A 15,362-nucleotide genomic window follows, 5' to 3' on the forward strand; every position below is an offset into this window, starting at 1 on the left:
CTCGGACTCCTGAATGACAAAGAAGTTGATCAGACATTCAGGAGTCAGTGAAAGATGAATGACACACATAGTGACAGCTATGCTGATTAGCATCCAGCTTTACTAGGAGAAGATAAAACAGATAGAACATGTATTCATAAAAATGCTGCTGTACTTTTATCTAAAAAAATCCTTGCACTAATTTTATAAAGATCTATTCTTATATTTATACATTTTATCCTTATTATGAATTCACCATAATGTCTTCTGATTACTGCAGGCAAGCTCCAAGTATCTTCCTCTGTGTAACATGTACAGCATAAAACCAGAGAGGAAAGGGTTATAGAGTAGAGAGTCCTGATTGGCTGACTGCACAGGCTTGCTCCTGTGAGGGAGACAGACAGACACACCCCCTCCAGCCCAGACTGACACGCCCCCTCCAGCCTGCACAATGAAAAAGTAACTCACCAGCAGATAAATGCTTATATCTCTGGATATATAGATCCGAGACACATTAACATTATATACACATGATCAAGATTGGGTCCTGAGTAACATATCACTTTTTTTTTATTTTTTTGGCACTAAGACAGGTACGCTTTAAACCTGCCCTAAAGACACAATATATGAAATATCTCAATAAACCTTATAGTAAATATGGAGAATGTTCCTTCCGATGTTTTGCCTTACTGCAGTGACCTATGACCAGCTAGCCATACAGTAATAATGGATGAACCATTAATGGAGATCTGGGGTGAGGCTGATACTGGCCTCATAAAGTTCAGGGCTACAATGTTACTGGGCGCGGCTGATGTTGATAAAACTTGTGATTTACCGTATCAGGTAGAGATAACCAGAAAACCTAATTTCACTTTCACTTTTCTGTCCACAAAACTACTTAGAGACACTGCATTTCTTCACTTCATCCCTGAAGGTTGGAGAAGTTGAGCCTCAGTGACATCTCCCAGTGGTCACCATGCAGACCATTCCAGAAATGACCGAGCACATCAAGAGCTTCAGCCTCAACGACTGCGCCAACAACCAGGGCTTCTCCCGCGTCCTCATCCAGCTCTTTGGATTTCTGGGTCATGGGAAATCGTCCTTCATCAACACCTGTAAGTACGTCCTGGATGACACCGAGTATAAGACCTACGCTGATGTGAAGAATAATGATGGCGGCAACACCACGGCGAGGATCACCTACCCGCTCACCGACACACTCACTCTGGTGGACAACCGAGGCTGCGCCATCATGAACGCTTACGAAACTGGGGAAATATTTGCACAATTAGGTAAGTAATTTTATAAAATATCTATCTCATATCTATCTATCTCATATCTATCTCATATCTATCTATCTCATATCTATCTATTTCATATCTATCTCATATCTATCTATCTCATATCTATCTATTTCATATCTATCTGTCTATTTATCTATCTCATATCTATCTATGTCATATCTATCTCATATCTATCTATCTATCTCATATCTATCTATCTCATATCTATCTATCTCATATCTATCTATCTATCTCATATCTATCTCATATCTATCTATCTCATATCTATCTCATATCTATCTATCTCATATCTATCTATCTATCTATCTATCTCATATCTATCTCATATCTATCTATCTCATATCTATCTCATATCTATCTATCTATCTATCTCATATCTATCTATCTATCTATCTATCTCATATCTATCTCATATCTATCTCATATCTATCTATCTATCTATCTCATATCTATCTCATATCTATCTATCTCATATCTATCTCATATCTATCTATCTATCTATCTCATATCTATCTATCTATCTATCTATCTCATATCTATCTCATATCTATCTATCTATCTATCTCATATCTATCTATCTATAAAAAAAAATGGAGGTAGAACAGCCCTTCACAGATTAGATGTACAGGTGCAAGCGGCAGTAGCCCAGGACAAAAGCTTCCGGCTAGATCCATAAATGCAAGTTGCTGCAGCACTCTTAGGGGGGAAAATAGCTTTTATTCCAATCCAAACATGTGAGAAAATAGAGATATTCCGGCTCTATCCCTGGTCTGGACCCCGAGCAAGGAGAAGGTGTGGACCTCACACAGAATAATAGAAATGAAGAAAGTAAACTCCAGCTCGGTTCAGGAACATGTGACTTTATTCACATCAACGAGGCAACAGGTACAGAGAGGAAGTGACGCGTTTCGGCCAGGTGCTGGCCTTAGTCGTACGACGTGTAGTAAAATGCAATTTTTCAGCAGCTTTTTTCAAGCTTATGCAGTAACTTTCATTTATGGATCTAACAGGAAGTCTTTGAAATACATAAAGTGGGATTCATTGATTAGATAATTGATTTTTACTGATATAAATTCCTTTCTTGTATCACCTGTTGTTATGCTTGAGAAAGGCTGCAAGTGGGCAGCCAAAATGTCCGCCATGATTTTTGGGTACATAAACTACACTTGATTTTCACACAATCCGGAGTGCTGCTGGATTACTTTCATTGGATGGATATCATTTATGACCTGTAACCTGGGACATTTACCAGCTCGAACCTGTAATCATTTTGTTACTATCTATCTCATATCTATCTATCTCATATCTATCTATCTCATATCTATCTATCTCATATCTATCTATCTCATATCTATCTATCTCATATCTATCTATCTCATATCTATCTATCTCAAATCTATCTATCTATCTATCTATCTATCTATATACCTCATATCTATATCATATCTATCTATCTATCTATCTATCTATCTCATATCTATCTATCTCATATCTATCCCATATCTATCTCTCTATCTATCTATCTATCTATCTCATATCTATCTATATACCTCATATCTATATCATATCTATCTATCTATCTATCTATCTCATATCTATCTATCTCATATCTATCTATCTCATATCTATCTATCTCATATCTATCTCAAATCTATCTATCTATCTATATACCTCATATCTATATCATATCTATCTATCTATCTATCTATCTCATATCTATCCCATATCTATCTCTCTATCTATCTATCTATCTATCTGTCTATCTATCTATCTATCTCATATCTATCTATATACCTCATATCTATATCATATCTATCTATCTATCTATCTATCTATCTCATATCTATCTATCTATCTATCTCATATCTATCTATCTCATATCTATCTCATATCTATCTATCTATATACCTCATATCTATATCATATCTATCTATCTATCTCATATCTATCTCATATCTATCTCATATCTATCCCATATCTATCTATCTATATACCTCATATCTATATCATATCTATCTATATACCTCATATCTATATCATATCTATCTATCTCATATCTATCTATCTATCTCATATCTATCTATCTCATATCTATCTCATATCTTTCTCATATCTATCTATCTATCTATCTATCTATCTATCTATCTATATACCTCATATCTATATCATATCTATCTATCTCATATCTATCTATCTCATATCTAACTATCTCATATCTATATCATATCTATCTATCTCATATCTATCTATCTATCTATATACCTCATATCTATATCATATCTATCTATCTCATATCTATCTATCTATCTCATATCTATCTATCTCATATCTATCTCATATCTATCTATCTATCTATCTATCTATCTATCTATATACCTCATATCTATATCATATCTATCTTTCTATCTCATATTTATCTATCTATCTCATATCTATATCATATCTATCTATCTCATATCTATCTATTTATCTATCTATCTATCTATCTATCTATCTATCTATCAATCTAGCAACAGGAGAATACAGCAGCACACTGCTAGCACAAAGATACAGATGAAACATGAGTATATAGATAAAACATGAGTATATAGATAGAACATGAAAAGCTATACAGCTGTAGTGCAATAAATGAAAATATGAAATTATGAAATTATCAGGTACTTAGCTTGCAAATTTGGTGGCCAAATAGCGTGGACCGTCCCACCATGGTAAGGTGATCTCATTCTGGGATGGACCCTACACTATGAATATGCCTCTGTGTGAACAGTACAACAGGCATTGCAAGGTCTGAAACATCCAAGGCACCTTATATACATCTAGTATCTTTGTGCTGGCAGTGTGCTGCTGTATTCTCCTGTTGCTGTATATTTAGCCCAGCAGCGTGCATGTTACGCCTAGCGCTCCGGGTCCCCGCTCCTCCCCGGAGCGCTCACGGCGTCTTTCTCCCTGCAGCTCCCCGGTCAGTCCCGCTGACCGGGAGCGCTGCTCTGTCATGGCCGTTGGGGATGCGATTCGCACAGCGGGACGCGCCCGCTCGCGAATCGCATCCCAGGTCACTTACCCGTTCCCGTCCCCTGCTGTCATGTGCTGGCGCGCGCGGCTCCGCTCTCTAGGGCGCGCGCGCGCCAGCTCCCTGAGACTTAAAGGGCCAGTGCACCAATGATTGGTGCCTGGCCCAATTAGCTTAATTGGCTTCCACCTGGTCCCTGACTATATCTATCCTCCTCCCATGCACTTCCTTGCCGGATCTTGTTGCCCTTGTGCCTAGTGAAAGCGTTTAGTGTGTTTAAAGCCTGTGTACCAGAACTTCTGCTATCCACCCTGACTACGAACCTTGCCGCCTGCCCCCGACCTTCTGCTACGTCCGACTTTGCTTCTGCCTACTCCCTTGTACCTCGCCTATCTTCAGCAGCCAGAGAGGTGAGCCGTTGCTAGTGGATACGACCTGGTCACTACCGCCGCAGCAAGACCATCCCGCTTTGCGGCGGGCTCTGGTGAAAACCAGTAGTGTCTTAGAACCGGTCCACTAGCACGGTCCTCGCTATCCCTCTCTGGCACAGAGGATCCACCTCCTGCCAGCCGGCATCGTGACAGTGCACCTGCAAGCCCAGTCTTTACAATAGTTTGGATCAATAGTGCTGGCCAACTTATTCTTTGGTTGTATTACACATACGGGGGAGTGGCTACCTCCATGTTGGCTCCTGCACCCCACCCACCTCCATCAGATGTATATAAGAGGCCTTGGATGTTTCAGACCTTGCAATGCCTGCTGAACTGTTCACACAGAGGCATATTCATAGTGTAGGGTCCATCCCAGAATGGGGTCACCTTACCGTGGTGGGACGGTCCACGCTATTGGGCGCCAAATTTGCAAGCTAAGTACCTCATAATTTCATAGTTTTGTATCTTCATTTATTGCACTACAGCTGTATAGTTTTTCATGTTCTATCTATATACTCATGTTTTATCTATATACCCATGTTTTATCTATATCTTTGTGCTGGCAGTGTGCTGCTGTATTCTCCTGTTGCTGTATATTTAGCCCAGCAGCCTGCACCTGTAAGCCAGGTCTATACAATAGTTTGGAATTAATAGTGCTGGCCAACTTATTCTTTGTTTGTATCTATCTATCTATCTATCTATCTATCTCATATCTATCTATCTCATATCTATCTATCTATCTATCTCATATCTATCTATATATCTCATATCTATCATCTATCTATCTATCTCATATCTATCTATCTATCTATCTCATATCTATCTATCATCTATCTATCTATCTATCTCATATCTATCTATCTATCTATCTCATATCTATCCATCTATCTATCTATCTTATCTCTATCTATCTATCTCATATCTATCTATATATCTCATATCTATCATCTATCTATCTATCTATCTATCTCATATCTATCTATCTTTCTATCTATCCATCTATCTCATATCTATCCATCTATCTCATATCTATCTATCTATCTATCTCATATCTATCTCATATTTATCTATTTATCTATCTAACTCATATCTACCTATCTTAAATCTATCTCATATCTATCTATCTATCTCATATCTATCTATCTCATATCTATCTATCTATCTATCTATCTCATATATATCTCATATCTATCTTTCTATCTCATATCTATCTATCTCATATCTATCTATCTCATATTTATCTATTTATCGATCTATCTCATATCTATCTATCTATCTATCTATCTATCTCATATCTATCTATCTATCTCACATCTATCTATCTCATATATATCTATCTATCTCATATCTATCTATCTATCTATCTATCTCATTTCTATCTATCTATCTATCTATCTCATATCTATCTCATATATATCTCATATCTATCTATCTATCTATCTAATATCTATCTATCTCATATCTATCTATCTATCTATCTATCTCATATCTATCTATCTCTCTATCTCATATCTATCTATCTCTCTATCTATCTATCTCATATCTATCTATCTCATATCTACCTATCTATCTATCTATCTATCTATCTCATATCTATCTATCTCATATCTATCTATATCATATCTATCTCATATCTATCTATCTATCTCATATCTATCTATCTCATATTTATCTATTTATCTATCTATCTCATATCTATCTTAAATCTATCTCATATCTATCTATCTATCTATCTCATATCTATCTATCTATCTATCTATCTCATATCTATCTATCTATCTATCTATCTCATATATGTCTCATATCTATCTTTCTATCTCATATCTATCTATCTATCTCATATTTATCTATTTATCTATCTATCTCATATCTATCTATCTATCTCATATCTATCTATCTATCTATCTATCTATCTATCTATCTCACATCTATCTATCTCATATATATCTATCTATCTCATATATATCTATCTATCTCATATCTATCTCATATATATCTCATATCTATCTATCTATCTATCTCATATCTATCTATCTCATATCTATCTATCTATCTATCTATCTATCTATCTATCTCATATCTATCTATCTATCTATCTATCTATCTCATATCTATCTATCTATCTATCTCATATCTATCTATCTATCTCATATCTATCTATCTCATATCTATCTATATCATATCTATCTCATATCTATCTCATATCTATCTATCTATCTCATATCTATCTATCTAAGAATTGTGCTAAATCAAAGTGCTTTTATTCCAAGGAACAAGACAACGTTTCGGCGATCTCACACCGCCATTTTCAAGTATCTCATATCCATCTTTCTATCTCATATCTATCTATCTCATATCTATCTATCTCATATTTATCTATTTATCTATCTATCTCATATCTATCTATCTCACATCTATCTATCTCATATATATCTATCTATCTCATATCTATCTATCTCATATCTATCTATCTATCTATCTATCTCATATATATCTCATATCTATCTATCTATCTATCTATCTATCTATCTCATATCTATCTATCTCATATCTATCTATATCATATCTATCTCATATCTATCTATCTCATATCTATCTATCTATCTCATATCTATCTATCTATCTCATATCTATCTATCATCTATCTATCTATCTATCTCATATCTATCTATCTATCTATCTATCTCATATCTATCCATCTATCTATCTATCTTATCTCTATCTATCTATCTCATATCTATCTATATATCTCATATCTATCATCTATCTATCTATCTCATATCTATCTATCTTTCTATCTATCCATTTATCTCATATCTATCCATCTATCTCATATCTATCTATCTATCTATCTCATATCTATCTCATATTTATCTATTTATCTATCTAACTCATATCTATCTATCTTAAATCTATCTCATATCTATCTATCTATCTCATATCTATCTATCTATCTCATATCTATCTATCTATCTATCTCATATATATCTCATATCTATCTTTCTATCTCATATCTATCTATCTCAAATCTATCTATCTCATATTTATCTATTTATCGATCTATCTCATATCTATCTATCTATCTATCTATCTATCTATCTATCTCATATCTATCTATCTATCTATCTCACATCTATCTATCTCATATATATCTATCTATCTCATATCTATCTATCTATCTATCTCATTTCTATCTATCTATCTATCTATCTCATATCTATCTCATATATATCTCATATCTATCTATCTATCTAATATCTATCTATCTCATATCTATCTATCTATCTCATATCTATCTATCTATCTATCTCATATCTATCTATCTCTCTATCTCATATCTATCTATCTCTCTATCTATCTATCTCATATCTATCTATCTCATATCTACCTATCTATCTATCTATCTCATATCTATCTATCTCATATCTATCTATATCATATCTATCTCATATCTATCTATCTATCTCATATCTATCTGTCTCATATTTATCTATTTATCTATCTATCTCATATCTATCTTAAATCTATCTCATATCTATCTATCTATCTATCTATCTCATATCTATCTATCTATCTATCTATCTCATATCTATCTATCTATCTATCTATCTCATATATGTCTCATATCTATCTTTCTATCTCATATCTATCTATCTATCTCATATTCATCTATTTATCTATCTATCTCATATCTATCTATCTATCTCATATCTATCTATCTATCTATCTATCTATCTCACATCTATCTATCTCATATATATCTATCTATCTCATATATATCTATCTATCTCATATCTATCTCATATATATCTCATATCTATCTATCTATCTATCTATCTATCTATCTCATATCTATCTATCTCATATCTATCTATCTATCTATCTATCTATCTATCTCATATCTATCTATCTATCTATCTCATATCTATCTATCTATCTATCTCATATCTATCTATCTATCTCATATCTATCTATATCATATCTATCTCATATCTATCTCATATCTATCTATCTAAGAATTGTGCTAAATCAAAGTGCTTTTATTCCAAGGAACAAGACAACGTTTCGGCGATCTCACACCGCCATTTTCAAGTATCTCATATCCATCTTTCTATCTCATATCTATCTATCTCATATCTATCTATCTCATATTTATCTATTTATCTATCTATCTCATATCTATCTATCTCACATCTATCTATCTCATATATATCTATCTATCTATCTCATATCTATCTATCTCATTATCTATCTATCTATCTCATATATATCTCATATCTATCTATCTATCTATCTATCTCATATCTATCTATCTCATATCTATCTATCTATCTCATATCTATCTCATATCTATCTATCTATCTCATATCTATCTATCATCTATCTATCTATCTATCTATCTATCTATCTCATATCTATCTATCTATCTATCTCATATCTATCCATCTATCTATCTATCTTATCTCTATCTATCTATCTCATATCTATCTATATATCTCATATCTATCATCTATCTATCTATCTCATATCTATCTATCTTTCTATCTATCCATTTATCTCATATCTATCCATCTATCTCATATCTATCTATCTATCTATCTCATATCTATCTCATATTTATCTATTTATCTATCTAACTCATATCTATCTATCTTAAATCTATCTCATATCTATCTATCTATCTCATATCTATCTATCTATCTCATATCTATCTATCTATCTATCTATCTCATATATATCTCATATCTATCTTTCTATCTCATATCTATCTATCTCATATCTATCTATCTCATATTTATCTATTTATCGATCTATCTCATATCTATCTATCTATCTATCTATCTCATATCTATCTATCTATCTCACATCTATCTATCTCATATATATCTATCTATCTCATATCTATCTATCTATCTATCTATCTATCTCATTTCTATCTATCTATCTATCTATCTCATATCTATCTCATATATATCTCATATCTATCTATCTATCTAATATCTATCTATCTCATATCTATCTATCTATCTCATATCTATCTATCTATCTCATATCTATCTATCTCTCTATCTCATATCTATCTATCTCTCTATCTATCTATCTCATATCTATCTATCTCATATCTACCTATCTATCTATCTATCTATCTATCTATCTCATATCTATCTATCTCATATCTATCTATATCATATCTATCTCATATCTATCTATCTATCTCATATCTATCTATCTCATATTTATCTATTTATCTATCTATCTCATATCTATCTTAAATCTATCTCATATCTATCTATCTATCTATCTATCTATCTCATATCTATCTATCTATCTATCTATCTATCTCATATCTATCTATCTATCTATCTATCTATCTCATATATGTCTCATATCTATCTTTCTATCTCATATCTATCTATCTATCTCATATTTATCTATTTATCTATCTATCTCATATCTATCTATCTATCTCATATCTATCTATCTATCTATCTATCTATCTATCTATCTCACATCTATCTATCTCATATATATCTATCTATCTCATATCTATCTCATATATATCTCATATCTATCTATCTATCTATCTATCTATCTATCTCATATCTTTCTATCTCATATCTATCTATCTATCTATCTATCTATCTATCTATCTCATATCTATCTATCTATCTATCTATCTATCTCATATCTATCTATCTATCTATCTATCTCATATCTATCTATCTATCTCATATCTATCTATCTCATATCTATCTATATCATATCTATCTCATATCTATCTCATATCTATCTATCTATCTCATATCTATCTATCTAAGAATTGTGCTAAATCAAAGTGCTTTTATTCCAAGGAACAAGACAACGTTTCGGCGATCTCACACCGCCATTTTCAAGTATCTCATATCCATCTTTCTATCTCATATCTATCTATCTCATATCTATCTATCTCATATTTATCTATTTATCTATCTATCTCATATCTATCTATCTCACATCTATCTATCTCATATATATCTATCTATCTCATATCTATCTATCTCATATCTATCTATCTATCTATCTCATATATATCTCATATCTATCTATCTATCTATCTATCTATCTATCTATCTATCTATCTCATATCTATCTATCTCATATCTATCTATATTATATCTATCTCATATCTATCTATCTCATATCTATCTATCTATCTATCTCATATCTATCTCATATCTATCTATCTCATATCTATCTATCTCATATTTATCTATTTATCTATCTATCTCATATCTATCTATCTTAAATCTATCTCATATCTATCTATCTATCTATCTATCTCATATCTATCTATCTATCTATTGGCAAAATAGTTACATATCACATCAAATAACATATACAAGATATATAGAATATCGATGTATGGGGGAATCACACCTCATTTATTAATCATTTTGGGCAGGACCACAAATTCCACATTTAAGCCCCTCGGTTTGAGGCTTCCTAGTTCAAATATCCACCTTAGTTTGCGTTTCTGTAGTAGAGTGATTCTATCACCCCCCTATTTGGTAATGGAATGTGGTCCACCACCATGCACTTCAGATCTGATTCACTATGTCCTGCTTCCACAAAATGACTTGCCACCGGAGGTCCATACGCTTGTTGCTAATTGAATAGCGATGTTGATTCAATCTAGTTTTAAAATCATTTTTTGTTTCCCCGACATAAATTAGATTACAGGGACACCATCAAATATATATTACAAAGCTGCTCTCACAAGTTAAATAGAACTTTATGGGATAGGTCTTTGTAGAGATAGGAAGTAAAAAATTCCTGCCTTTCTGCATGTATTTGCAGTTGACGCATTGTCTGCATGGATAGCAGCCTTTGGCCTCAACTGTAAGATACTTTTGTCTTGAGCCACTATAGTTAGATGAATCTGATTTTACTAAGTGGTCTCTTAAGTTCCGGGCCCTCCTATATGACATCAAGGGGGGTGCACTGAATTCCGCAATGTGTGGGTAGGTGTTTTTAATAATGTGCCAGTGTTTTCTATCTGCCCTCGAGATCAGTTCTGATGATTCATTGTATGTGGTAATGAATGGTATCCTACTGTTGTTTGTGAATTGGTCCTTAGTACCGCCTTTCCGTTGTACTTTTTGTAATTGATGCGTGATAACCTTAGGTGGATAGCCCCTGTGTAGAAATTGTCTAACCATTTTTGTTGTGGCCTCATTGTATTTCTCTTCCGTATCCGTAATGCGATTCGCATGCAAAAATTGACTGTAAGGTAACGAAGTCACCATCGATCCTGGGGGGCAAGACTCAAACCTAAGTAATGCATTGCAATCAGTTGGTTTACAATAAATATTAGTAGACAGCCTATTGTTCTCTATGGTGACAAGTGTATCCAGAAAATGAATTGATGTATCAGAGTATGTTAGTGTAAATTGTAGATCCCGGTCTATATTATTCAGATATGTTTGGAACTCCATCAGCTCTTGAATGCTACCACACCAAAGTAAAAAAATATCATCTATATATCTCCACCACCCCAGGATAAACCTGGAGTGGTGGGATATATAGTCATTGTCCTCCTCAAACTGGGCCATAACTATGTTCGCATACATTGGCGCCATGTTGCTGCCCATGGCGGTCCCACGTAATTGAACATAGTATTGATCATCAAATGTAAAGTAATTGTTGTTTAATACAAATGTTAATAACTCAACCATAAATGTAATTTTGTCTGTGGCAAAACCCAACTTAATCAGGCCCTCCTCCACTGCTCTGATTCCTCTGCTATGTTGAATAGAGGTATATAATGATACTATATCAAAACTAGCCACTATTGCGTTATGGGGAACAACTAAAGTAGAGATCTTGGATAAAAAAATAGGTCGGCCTGGAGGATCCTCCCGGCTCTTATGTATCTTGGGCTGGAGGTACAATACAGGTGTCACCGGATGTTTGGGGATTAAGAATTCTCCTAGTTTCTTGTCAATAACATGTTCCTGCAATGCTTTGTTGACAATGTTTTCCACATTTCTAATCATATCCCATTTGGGATCCTTTTGTAACACCTTATACACCATAGGGTCATCAAGTTCTCTCCGTGCTTCTTTCAGATACATACTCCTGTCCATGACCACAACCCCACCACCCTTGTCAGCTGGTTTGATTACGAGGTTGTGGTCATGGACAAGTTCCTGTAAGGCAATGATCTCTTCATGTCTAAGGTTAGGATGTTTAAGTTTTGTTTGTCTTGATCTGATTAGACCGATTTCCCTCTTAATGCAATCAGAAAAAACAGAATTGCACTAGATTCCACAGGGGGCTTAAATTCACTAGGCATGGATAACTCAAACTTATTAAATTCCAATATGTTCTGACCTATTGGAACAATATCTCGATTATTCACAACTGGAGAGTCCTGGACGGATAAACTATCACGTCCGGCAGTCTCCCTATTGGAGAACCATACTTTTAGTTTGAGTTTGCAAATAAAATTAATGACATCTAATTCAACCTGGAACCAGTCATTATGTACATTTGGACAGAAGCTCAAACCTTGCACCGTGATTTTCAAGCTGTGATGTGCTGCATCTATTTGTTTTTTATCTATCTATCTATCTTTCTCATATCTATCTATCTCATATTTACCTATCTATATCATATCTATCTATCTATCTATCTATCTATCTATCTATCTCATATCTATCTATCTGTCTATCTCATATCTGTCTATCTCATATCTATCTATCTATCTATCTATCTATCTATCTATCTCATATCTATCTATCTATCTATCTATCTATCTATCTATCTATCTATCTATCTATCTCATATCTATCTATCTATCTATCTATCTCATATCTATCTATCTCATATCTATCTATCTATCTATCTATCTCATATCTATCTATCTCATATCTATCTCATATCTATCTATCTATCTCATATCTATCTATCTATCTATCTATCTCATATCTATCTATCTATCTATCTATCTATCTATCTATCTATCTATCTATCTGTCTATCTCATATCTATCTATCTATCTCATATCTATCTCATATCTATCTCATATCTATCTATCTATCTATCTATCTATCTATCTCATATCTATCTATCTCATATCTATCTCATATCTATCTATCTATCTATCTATCTCATATCTATCTATCTCATATCTATCTATCTCATATCTATCTCATATCCATCTAAAACAGAAAAGAGTGGCAGCACTCCTAAGGAGGATAAAAGCTGGGTGCATGTCAGGGCGGAGATCCCTGGTTGTGGGTCTCCATAGATAAACAGGTACAGGAAGATAACTGCGGCACTCCAAAATGGTGGTTCAAGGCTGAGAAAGGCTGCATTGTAGCAGCTGAAACATAGAATGCCCTGGAAGGGATAGAATAGGACTGGAGGGGCACATGACAGGGGAATTATGCAGCAGGGATAGGGTTAAATGGAGTTGAGCGGGAAGCTGTTAGAGGAAAGGGAGGAGTTAAGAAGGGGGATATAGGGAAGGAATAGGAAGTTAGGGTCAGTCGGGACGCAGGAAGGAAAGTGTACAGTGCTCCCTACCTGACCTGTGATGGAGGAGATTCTGCAGAGGGTGAGAGAGGAGGCACTGCTCCGTGGGCCCCAGTGGTTTGCGGAGCAGTTCCCTGCTTACGCTGCTCCGATGGTGCTGCCGGTGGCGGAGCCCGGGTCCCGGTCTAGCGGCCGGCGCTCTCGTCCGCCTGCGCGCTTGTCCCCTGACACCTCTCCTTCTGCGCTGCGACGGCGGGTGAGCCCTTCGGCCGCTGCCGCTGGCGGGAGGACCGGGGAGGCCAGTGGTGTGCGGCCTGAGGGTGCGCCTGCCGCGCTTGCCAGTGCGGCAGGGCGGAATGCGGGGCGTGCTGGCGGTGTGCCCCGGGCTCGTCGGAGGGAGCGTGGATCAGCGGCCTGCTCCCCGGAGGTTCCGGTGGCGAGGGAGCAGGCCAGAGGACGGAGGACAGCGCGTGCCCTGACTGACCCCGCCCCTCAGCCGGAGGGGCGGGCCTCGGCTGGCCTGGTGGTGACACAGGCGCTGGGGGTGGCTTCTGGGGGTGGCGCGGGGGTTCAGCAGGTGGGGACTCCCCCGGTGGTAGCGGCTTCGGGGTCCGGTGGGGGGGGTTCGTTTGGCGGATGCGGCTAGGGGGGAGGTTTATGTGTGCTTTGAGGGCCCCTTAGGCGCGCACCTCAGGGCCGAAGTGATTGAAAAAATTTTGAAGCGGGAGTACGTGGATATTTTTTCGCTACTCCCGCTCGAAAAATTTAACCTGGATAGAGTGCGTCCGGATGAGTTGAAACGGTTGGAGAAGGTGGAGGAGGAGGAGCGTCGGCGGTACCGGCTGATACCGCGGACGTTCTCAAATTGGCTTCAGGCCTTCGCAATTTTGGCCTGTGTGGTGGGGGAAAAATCGCCGGAGCATTGCTCCGGTCTCTTTTGTTATATGGATGCGGTGGGGGAGGCGTACAGGGTGTACGGGGGTTCGGCGTGGCTTCGGTACGACGAACAATTTCGTCAGCGTATGGCGGTGCGTTCTGACCTGCGGTGGGACCATAAAGATATTGGGCTGTGGATGCGGCTGATGGCCGCTCCGCGTGGGGGGGGGGTGGCTTGCAGTC

General features: G+C 36.0%; 1 protein-coding gene across 1 annotated transcript in view; it reads left to right on the forward strand.

Moving 5' to 3' along the window:
• Positions 1-872: 872 nt before the first annotated feature.
• Positions 873-15,362, forward strand: part of LOC130284288 (uncharacterized) — a 74,441-nt gene continuing 59,951 nt past the window's right edge. Inside the window, exon 1 of the mRNA XM_056534503.1 lies at positions 873-1,271. Coding sequence (XP_056390478.1) covers positions 956-1,271 — 316 coding nt within the window. The 5' untranslated portion in view covers positions 873-955. The remainder of the gene's footprint in view (positions 1,272-15,362) is intronic.

The sequence above is a fragment of the Hyla sarda genome, chromosome 8 (genome assembly GCF_029499605.1).
Source record: "Hyla sarda isolate aHylSar1 chromosome 8, aHylSar1.hap1, whole genome shotgun sequence".
In the NCBI taxonomy this organism is placed as follows: domain Eukaryota; kingdom Metazoa; phylum Chordata; class Amphibia; order Anura; family Hylidae; genus Hyla; species Hyla sarda.